The following is a 10,953-nucleotide window of genomic DNA, read 5'->3' as shown; positions in this document are numbered from 1 at the left end:
CCCTCTCCCAAGCCCCCGCCCCTCTCCCGAAGCCCCGCCCCCTGCTCGATGCCCCGCCGCTCTCCACCGCCCCCCTAGTCCTGCACCAGGGAGCGGTGGGGGGCAAGTGTGGAGGGGCTGGCCCTCGGAGGAGGCAGCCTGATGATGCTCCTTCATCCGGCTGCGTATTGGTCCCCACTGGTGGGAAGTGGCTTTGGAAGCCACATTTTGAAGCTCTGCCTGAGCCTGTGGCTTTTTTTCCTGTTTTTGTGCCAGTGTGAGATAGGTATGCGAGGATCGCACAGCGCTCACTGCTCATGAAAAGCACCTAATGTTACTGCTGCTTCCAACAGGCCCTTGCTCACCTGCTGTAAACTCCTCACAGTGCAGCTTTCAGCATCCAGACAAGAGCTTGTGCCTGTCTGTCTCCACAGACACAGGCCTCTGGGGTTGAAATTGGGATTTTTCCCTTTGCTAGTGGGTTTGATAATCAAATACTTCACTAGGAATTGAAAAATGTTGAGCAAAGTGGCAGGGTTTATCTGCAGTTCTGGCACAATGCCCACGTTTTCTCTTGTGCTAGCACTGACACTCTGTTCTCTCTCTCTCTCTCCAGAACAAGAAAAGCGAATTACCCCAATAATTGTGTATCCAACACAAAAGACAACATCAGCTGCTCTCGGTAAGGTCCAACATTGTTTCTGGAAACATCAGATACAAATTAGAGCAGTTCCTCTTATGGTGTAATTTCTTTGCATAAATTGTTGTAGTTCTTTTGATCTCAATTACTTTGGCTGAGGATAGGCGCTGGAGTAGCTTTTGTTACTTGTCTACATTAGATGCTATCTTCCATGTAGGAGAAGCTGCAGAAGTGCTGTAGATTTCAGTCAGCAGCAAAGCAGGAAAAGCATGTTTGCACCATTAGATCAGCTGTCCAATTTTCTCTTCGCTAAGAAATCTCCCTTTTCAGTATTTCCTCAAACTGGTCTAGGTTATCTGGTGACTTTGAATGTAGCTCTTCTGGCAGGAGTAATTTTTCATTGCTTTTTACTGTTTGAACTAGAGAGTTATTGTTAGTTAGAAATTACCTTGATAGGATCACAATTTTTCTTTGAAGATTAGATTGTGACAACAAATTTCTGTTGCATTTACTCTTCCCAGAAAATGACAAGTGTATTTTACACTAAGCTTTTTTAAGCTGGGCACTATATACATAGCTGAGTCCTGTGATGTCTTAGTTTTCCCTGTCACTTTTCTTTCCATCAGCAAAAGACTACGAAGTAATTTTTTTTGCCTGTCTAGCTCTGTGGAGTTTTTTGTGGAGTTTCTTTGATGCCCATCTGCACAGATGTAATAATAAAATTGTATGCATTGTTGAACCCTGTGTTTTCCACATAATATATATAAGCACCAGACTGAAGGCTTTTCATCCTTAGCTCTAAGTTACAATAATTATAGCAAAATTTCTGATTTTTTGCACAATCACTGTATCTCTGGAGCTGAATGCCCTTGCCCACAGCATCTTTGAGTGAAGCTGTGCTGCTGGTTAATGCAATTGCTTCAGAGCAGTAAATCACACCGTGCATCTTGGGCTGCGATATGTCAGAAGCAGCAAGACCACAGGAACACAGCCTTGACTCCTGAGGAATGTGCCTAGTGCAAGCATTGCTAACTGTTGCAGCGGGAAAGTAATTTGGTTAGTAGCAGGAAGGACTGCCAGACTGAAGGGTCTTGTTGCCAAAGAGCAGGAGATCAAAAGCAATCTGGGGCTTAACTTCGGTTTTGAACGTAGTGGTGTTTGACGTGTGTGGGAACTTGACCTCCCACCGGAGATATTGGTTTTCACCAAGCGAAAGAGTAGTTCTCCATATGTATCCAAATGGGTTTTTAATCTTTCTTTCACAAATAGGCTCCAAGATGACTCTCCCATGCAAAGTGTTCGTCGGCCTGAGCAGCCACGTCCATACCGATGTGGAATGGCTGGCAAATGACACCACCGTCGACATGGTTTACAAGCAAAGAAGAGTTACAGAGGGAGAACGACAGTAAGTCTGGCTGAAAGTGTTTCCTGGTGCTTGCTGTTTTAACCTGCAGTATTACATGGGCTCTCATTGCAGCTGAATGTCAGGTGATGAAGTGGGATATGGACAGATCTGAAGTGAAGATGAGAACTGAGAAAAAACCAGGCAGGCAAGCAAAAAAACCCCCAAGCCCAACCCAGGCAAGGTGAAATCAGTTCTTTATCTCTGTTTTTAATTTGTGGTATACTGCAAATGAGCCAACTTCGAGGCTTAAACTTGAAGTTGAGCTAGTGTAAAAGCTGACTGCAGTAGAAAGCAATGGGACTTGATACTTCCCACTGCTTCTCTTATCTCTAGCCTTGCCCCATGACAGCAAAACAGCACCATCCTCTCCCTGGCACTCGTGAGGTTCTCTGAACACACTAAGACAACAGAAAACTATCCAGTGTGGGTTTGGGTTTTTTTTTCCTTCCTTTTTAAAAAAGCATTGTTTTTCCCCTTAGGCTTGTTGTTTTCCACACCAGTGAGTTAAACTGAGTCACAATGACGCCCAGTGAGGGCTAGAGCTGGTGCCAGGGAAGCACTGTGGGGGATGCTGGTGGGAGGAAGAAGCAGGACGTCCCACATCCTCTTGCCCTGATCCATTGTGTCCCCCAGTCTCATGGAGACTTCTCTCAGCTGCTTCATAGCTGCATGCCTTAAGGCTTTTCCAGCTGCCTTTTTCCTGCTAGGGAAGGAGGGAAAAGATCTGCTATCTGTACCTGTCACATGTGAGCAGCGTTAATTTGCAGTGTTCACACCTGGTTCTAGTACTTAGTAAGTGGGAGGTAAACATACCGACTGAAATCTCTTCATTGAGGTCCAGGTCAGTGTGTTTTATCTCTCATTTGATGAAGCTGAGAGTGTCCTCAAAGATCATCACCATCACTTGGATCTCAGTGGCTCTGCCTGTACTGGTAGACAGAGCTGGGAAGACTCCTGGGCCCTGGGATGCCATTGCTTCTGCTGTTAGTGGTTAAACTGGCCACTCACCAGCTAGCACTTTCCCAAAGAGCATCTGACTATTGATTAGGATTTAGCATGGTGCAGGGATCATTCCCAACAGAGTGTGGGGATGTGGCATCCCTGTTTTGAGGAACCAGAGTTTTTAACATTTATGTATGTGAGGAGGTTTTGGCCATTTGTGGCCATCAGTGCCAGATAACAACCTGGCCACGTTTAGTTTTGCACAGCTGCAGTCAGAAGTAACACGGTAACTTGGCTGCATGCCCAAGCCCTGATGTGTTTTCATGTTCCCCACATCCTGATTGAGACCATTCATCTAATGGATAAGTGACAGTGCATGAAACCTTTGGTCAGGAATCATAAAATGGCTATAGTCTTTGCAGGTTTTAGATTAGAGCAGCATATGTACTTTCTTAGTTGAACTTTTATAATTATTTTTATTGTTACTATCATTATTACTGTTCTATGTTAATGTATAATTGCATGAGGACAGGGACCACACCAACTAGGGGTCACGTGGAGCCCACGGTGTGTGAGACACCCCAGTTCTGCTGGAAGCACTCAGAATGGCAGCAAGACAAAACAGGTCAAATGCCTCTGGGAAAACAAATTCCCCACAGAAATCTCTGGCAAAACACCTACTGCCATGTTTCTGCCTTCCTGCGGTACAGTCCCAGGGAGCTCTGCTGCCACAGTGCATAGCAGACTCATGAACAGATCATTAAAGAGCAGCTGGACAACTTCTCCAGTAATGACTAAAAGATATCAAGGGACAATATTTGACTGCAGCTAGAAAACCGCTTTTAAATACTTGGACTGATGAAACAATCAGGTTGAAATAAGCTGGAAGGTTCCTAGACAGTTTCTTGTATTGAGCTCTTGGCTTTGGGCGCGTGACAGACGGGAATGGTGGTTCAGTTTGCTGAGTGAGCATTTTCAGGTTTATGTTTTCTTACAGCTGACAGTAAGAATTAATCTCAGAAATTAATAGGTAGTCAGAGAGAAGGAATTAGGTCCTTCCAGAGTGCTGCATAGAGCTCAAAGATATACAGAATTCTGCTGACCTTTCTTCCCTCCCTTTTCTTTATTTTTGCAAGACAAATCCAGACCTTTTTTTTTTTCCTGGAAGATTCAACAAGTGAAGCCAGGTACTGACTGCCAAGACTCAAATAGTTGGCACAGCTGGGCTTGAAGGCACAGGTATCCTCTAGTGCCAAGGGGCTAGGTCAGAAATGAGCAAATACCCAGTGCATTTCCTTGCAATGTGCTGTTAGAACAAACACATAAAATAGAAAAAAAGCCACATTATAAAAGGATTTAACATTAAATTTTTCTTTTTCTTCCAGAGAAATTGTAGAAAATGGTGAAAACTTCATTGAAGTGCCACTGATTTTTGATTCTGTCAAAGAAGTGGACTTTTACACAGACTTTACATGTCTGGCCCAGAACAGATACGGCTACCAAGTGCTGCCAACAAGGGTCAAGCAGGAAGGTGACTAGTTTGACTGCTTATTTGGGCAAAAAACATGCTATAATTGTTAACATTGTTTTACTTCTAAGTTATCATCCAAGCCTTTTGTATTGTCAGAGCTATTGGCATGAATACTTGCCTGGGAAAAAAACTGGTTGCCTCTTTCATCTGTAGACTTTGGAATAGTTCACAAAATACACTTTCTGTGAGTCACTCACTAACACTTTCTGCAGGGATAAGGATCTGTGCTGGTATATCTGTTCACTGGATAGGGCTCCAATTTAGATACACTTTGTGAAATGATGGTTCCAGTGAGACTACTGACAAACTCCCACTGGGTGCAGCAGGGAGAGATCTTCAGTTCCTCAACAAGCAGAGAGAAAAAAAAAAGACAATAGCACGATAAAGATCAGAGTGTTCCCTGCCTCATGCACAGACTGCTGCCAAAGTAACAAGAAGTGTAAATTATGATGGGTGTTGTTATTTTGGCTCCTAGTGATGGGAAGAGAAGCTGTATGCTCAGTGCAATTAAAGTTCCAGTGTGATAGACCATTGGCCAAGAACCAGCTGTAAAAACAATGTGAAGTAATGCTAATTGTTTCTTTGCATGACACTGATGAATCACCAAAGCTTGCTCACATTATCTTAGAAAGGCACATCAGCATTTACAGTCTTCATTGTGAGTTACAGAATCATAGAATGAATCATAAAATCACAGCATGGTTTGGGTTGGAAGGGACCTTAAAGATCATCCAGTTCAACCCCCCTGCAATGGCCAGGGACACCTACCACCAGACCAGGTTGCTCAAAGCCCTGTCCAACCTGGCCTTGGACACTTCCAGGGATGGGGCATTCACAGCTTCCCTGGGCAACCTATGCCAGTGCCTCACCACCCTCACAGTGAAGAATTTCTTCCTAATATCTGGTCTAAATCTACCCTCTTCCAGTTTAAAACTGTTATGCCTCATCGTATCACTATACTCCCTGATAAAGAGTCCTTCCCTATGTTTCCTGTAGGCCCCCCTAAAAGTACTGGAAGGCCACTATAAGGTCTTCCCAGAGCCTTCTCTTCTTCAGGCTGAACATCCCCAACTCTCTCAGCCTGGCCTTGCAAAGGTGCTCCAGCCCTCTGATCATCTCTGTGGCCCTGCTCTGGACTCATTTCAACAAGTCATGGAAATTAACTGTATTTTGGGAAAAGGCTCAAAGTCTTGGTTTGATCATTAGTAGTTTATAGGCCACTCTGTATGAGAAAATTATTCACAGAGCTTGAGGGTGGACTAGCTGTTATGTACTGCCTCTCCGCATGGTACTTTTATTTCCTGCTTTCACCAAATTAAGATAGAAGGCACATAGCTGCTCTAAGCAGGCATTGGGAGAAGTAATGTGTGTGCAAAAAGACTGAAATTTAAATTCTCACCATCTATTGTTTTCCAGTTCTTCCTTCCATCCTCATAAACACATTTCCAAGCACACTCGGTCAATAGTCCTCTTCCTTTCACAGATTATCAACCCTACTGGAAGGTTAACTTGCAGACATCCTTCTTATGGTGATTTATCTTCTTCTTCCTTTTGCTTAGAGAACTATGTTCCTTGGAGTCTTTTTAAAAAATATTCCATCTCTTTACTTTTCCAGCTGTTGGCTTATCCTGGTACGTTGCAATGATTCCCTTCACACTGGCCTGCGTGATCCTGGGAGTAATATGCATACGCAAGTGCTGGAAGCGGAGAGACGATAAAGGATATGCAATAGCAAAGGTTTAAAATTTGCTTTATTCTTCAACTACCAACAGGAAAAAAGTCATCCTGGCTATCTTTCACGTGAGACAGAGAGACACTTCAGACCAAACTGCTTTCCCAGCAGATTGATATATAGGCTGCTTTCCTCTTCTCTGAGTCTTCTACGATCTGATTGAGTTATACATATAAGTTTGCAATTTTATGCTGCCTAGATGCACTTCTGTTCTTCTGCAGCTAAGGTGCAATCTGTAGCATTTTGAAACACAGAATATCAGGAATGTGCCCTATATATGGGAAGGGTAAGGAAAGGGAGGTACTTTCGCCTTTTGTAAGTCCAATAGTCTTACTATTTTATTAAAAGAAAAGCAAACCCCTAAAGCCTAAAAACAGAAGCCAAGAGAGCTTGCTAGAGAAGGACTATTCTGCACCAGAGTGAAAATGCACCTTTCTCATGCATTCAAGCTCATTTTATTTTACTTCAGTCTAAAACCAGCCACTTTTCTCCCTTTTTCAAAGCCAAATATAGTTGTCTTGACAACTGGTATATCTATAAACCTTTCCACAGAAAATTTAAAATTTTTTTTTTGCTATTTGGATTACTCTCTGCTTAAACAGTTTGTCTAAATATCGCTCCCCAGAGATAACTACATCAGCATAACAGATAATTTTACACTGGAGAATTCAGTTCTGTTTTATCTACCAATATCTCATGGCTAGAGATTCACAGGCAGCTGTAACACTGTTATTTTTGCCAAGAAAATAATTTGGAAGGATGATTTAGTGGCTTGAGAGTCATTTGACTAACACAAAGTTTTATTTCTGGAAGTGATTGGACTGATTACCAGTAATAATGAACAGTCTTGCCCTTCTGTACCTCTACCTCTTTCATGACTGGCCTGATTCTGCTCGCTGATATGAGTATAAAGGTCTGGCATGGATTCCCATAAACAATGACTCTGCACCAGTCTAACACTGGTGCAGCTGAAGAACCTTGTGTCCCTTAAATTCAAGTATGCAATTGATTACTCATGGTGTAAAATGCTGCTCATGAGGGTAATTTAACTGGATTCCAGTCTTGACGTAAATCAGAAGGAAGCAATAAATAATCAGTGACCATGTTGTGAGGATCAGAATTAGTAGAACAACCTGGTTCCTTCCTCTTCCAAGAGATAACACTTACTATAGCCGAGAAATGGTTGCAACATATATAATGTGTATTATCTTCATCAGGATGGGAGAGGAAGAGATCTAGCTTTTAGGTCTAGATTGCTACAGACCCATAACTGACAGTTCTCACAGACACCAAAGATAAAGCTTTTTGTTCAGCTAAATCAGCCCAGAGGTTTTTCAAACTCTTTAGGAAAAAAAAAATCAAGAAAAATGTTGGCTCCAAAGAAACAAATTATAAAGTAAGAATGTTAGAATTGCATGTGGTCCCATGAACTAGACAAATGAACGACTCACATCCATCTGGGAGAGGCCATAATATAATTCCTTTCCACCATCACTTATAGCTAGTTCTGAGTTTAGCCCAATAAGTATTTGGAAGGATTTTCAAGACTAGGATGTGGCTTGAATTAAGAAATGCTTCAATCTATTAGAAAGAACCTTCATATTTTATGAGATCTAAGCCAAAGTCTCCCTTTAAATATTCTAAATGTTTGCTGTGAAGATACAGGCACAGAGATTAGATTTCTAACACTGTCTGCATCAATGACCACCAAACAAGACCGCAGGGTGTTAAAGACAATAAAGAATACGCATATTTTATGAGCAGTGGGGAAAAGATGGCTGCAAGTGTGGAAAACAGTCACAGTCTACTTGGATATCTGTTCTCTGAAGGAAGAAAACTATAGATGAACTGGCCATTGCTGGAAGGAGCATGAAAAATTTTTTAGGTACATCATGAATGCTCATTTTTATCAAGCAATTGCTTGTTTGTAACAAGAGAACAAAATAGGTTTGCCAGTAAGTGCAACCTTTCAAAATGTGATTTGTTCTTCCCATCCATCTGTATCCTCCAAGAGTAGTGCGATAACATATCTGGCTGTAGCGTGGGGTTGGATTTCACTAAGTAGTGGAAAAGAAGTGGAACTTTTGGTATATGGAGTATTGGTACCATAAGAAAGTTAAATACCTCAAAACCTCCTCCAAACTAGGGAAGGAGAAAGAAATATGAATGTGAGATAAAAACTAGGCACACAGAGAACTGATATTACATACTCAGTGGTGTCTTAAATACAAAATGAATGTAAAGAAACAAAGTTTTTTCTTTTATGAAGTGATATTTGCTTCTTTGACCACAGGTATAGAAATGTTCTGAAGGCTTTCATCATAGGTCGACTTGTTTGAGTGAACTACACAGTGTAAATGTTTTGCAGATGGACTTGAACAAGTGACCCACATAATGTAAATGTGTTACATTGATTTGTATTGTTATAAACCAGGGTAGCACTGTCTGTATTGTTCTTGAAGGTGTTATGTGAAAAATTGAAAAAAAATAAAAACCAAAACAAAGTGCTGGTGTGTGAATTGGGTGGGAAGGAAGATGTGAGATGGCTCTTTGGGGGTGGCAGCTCTTTCCCAGAGAGGTGTGATTTTTCCAGCTCTCTGCTGCAGAGGAGCTGGTTCCCTGGGTACAGAGTGATCCCTGCTCTGTGGGGTTTTGGGATGAACTGCATCCTTCAGCTGCTTCTGCTCTCACCCTGCAGCTCTGCCTTTTCACACCCAGGGAGTCCAAACCCAATGGGCCAAGCTCCTTTCCTGCCACCACATTCATGGCTGTCCTTGGTCTGCAGTCCCTCAAACAGTTAGGTGCACTCTGGGCAGGTAGTATTGGGTGATTTTCCTCTCTTTCTCTCCAGCTGTCGCTGCCCTTCGGGTAGGTCCATCCTGGGAAGTTCAGGGTCATTAGACTCAATGTACTTTGAGGGGAAAATGTCCTAAATCTCAAGGAAAACTGAGACTGAGGACTTGTAATAGTTTATAATCAGACCTGAAAGAAATACAGTATCAGGGAACACCACTTCATATCAAGAATTCAGGACTCTGCACCACAATGTTTGTCTTCAGAAAAATTAATGATGTAAGGACGAAAAGGCCACCTCATTCCTGGGACTGTGTGGGTTTACAGCATTTGCCAGAGAGCTCATCTATCTTCAACAGCTTCAAAGGAACATCTGCAGAGGGGAAGTCACTGGTGTCCCACAGTCTTGGCATGAGTTAGCATCCAGGACAGTGGCTGCTCCTGTGGAAGTAGTTCTTTTCAGGAAACTTGAGTTCAGTTAACAATTATTTTATTGTTTTACTCAGCATATGTGATCTTGATATCAGCTCTCCACTGAAATAGGCTGCATAACTAATGTTTGACCAGAGTAGCACCAAAACCAAAGTAAACATGTCATTTGGAGAGCACCAAATAAATAGGTCTGCTAATTCCCAAGCAAAGTCCTCAAATAAATGTGGGAGCAAGTGGAAATAAGAATTGGAACAGCACACAGATCTGATTTTGGCAGGTTGAGATAAGAAGGTTATGGTTTTTTTAATTTTAGTACCTGCGGAGGGTAGGTGTGCATGGAGGAGGACAAGAAACACGTGAAATAACAGTGCCAGAAATTATGTTTTAAATATGAGAAAGCTCATGAAAGTGTTTTATGATTGTTGTGACTCAAGTCTGCAAAGCAATAAACTTGTGAGAGAAAACAAAGTAAGGAATAGATCTTTGCTTTGGAGCTGAGAACTCCCTGTCCACTCATAAATTTGGAGCTGCTAAAGATAGCCTAGGGTGGGGTGCCTCTCATCCAGCCTTTGACCAGCCAAAAGGAATATAGTTGCTCCAAGCTAGCCATTGAAGTTTCCTCTCTACTCAGTGGAGAAAGAGTTATCATCTCCAGTGCCTAAAATAAATGGGATGAATTGCCCTCTAGAGCTATCTGTCTTTTTCCACCAGTTTAAGACAAAGTGAGATAAATCCACCCTGGATTACAGGAATGATTGGTCATGGACCACTTGATTTCAGGTTATTGGAGAGGAAACAGGTTTAAGCCCAGAGACATGTTGTCAGGGCTGCTGAGCTTTATTGAGAAATTACTTTAGTTTTGGCAGCTCTCTGTGCCAAGAACACAGGTTCATGCTAAATGAAAATAACACAAGAGGCTGGGAGGCAGACACAAATGTATTATAGTTGGATCCAGTGTAAAAGACAAGCTGAAAATGTCTGTCCAATGCCTTGGCAAAACATCTGTGCCTCAATGGACTGGTTGAAGTGAAGTGCTACAGCCATCACAGGAGGAAAAGAACTAGCTGCCATGTGTACGAGGCTGCCAGCCTTGCCACAGTGCTCAGCCAGCTCAGTTCCCACTGTGACCAGTGCCCTTGTGCTGCTGGGCAATGGCAACAGACTGGAAAAAATATGTACAAATGTTATGTACAAATGAAATAGCGTAAAACTACCTTGTTGCCAGTGGACAAACACAGGCTGTCGATAAGAAAACCACTAAAATATATCTATAACTCATTAGTCTGTTTTAGTGTGTTCATTGCACTGGGAATGACAGTCTAGCAGTCTATTCATTAGCTAGTATACACTGTGTGAAGAGCTCAATAATGCAGGTGAAATACAGCACCAATCAGTTTTCAAGAAGGATATATCGTTATCTCCCTGAAGTTCCTCCAGGGAGAGCCAGGCACCTAATAATAATGGGGAAACTTTTAAAAACCAACATAGATCCAAGCTTA

At 42.3% G+C, this 10,953-nt stretch overlaps 1 protein-coding gene across 1 annotated transcript; it reads left to right on the top strand.

Annotated features, from left to right (window-relative positions):
* Window positions 1–595: 595 nt before the first annotated feature.
* Window positions 596–6,240, top strand: LOC104545823 (interleukin-1 receptor type 2-like; the record flags this gene model as incomplete). The annotated part of the gene is made up of 4 exons (XM_010191044.1): window positions 596–661; window positions 1,889–2,024; window positions 4,352–4,497; window positions 6,113–6,240. Coding segments are annotated over 4 exons (476 nt in total), but the record flags the coding sequence as incomplete, so codon positions are not given.
* Window positions 6,241–10,953: the final 4,713 nt, after the last annotated feature.

The sequence above is a fragment of the Mesitornis unicolor genome, unplaced genomic scaffold (genome assembly GCF_000695765.1).
Source record: "Mesitornis unicolor isolate BGI_N332 unplaced genomic scaffold, ASM69576v1 scaffold30928, whole genome shotgun sequence".
Classification (NCBI taxonomy): Eukaryota; Metazoa; Chordata; class Aves; order Mesitornithiformes; family Mesitornithidae; genus Mesitornis; species Mesitornis unicolor.
This window is presented reverse-complemented; position numbering and strand designations above follow the sequence as displayed.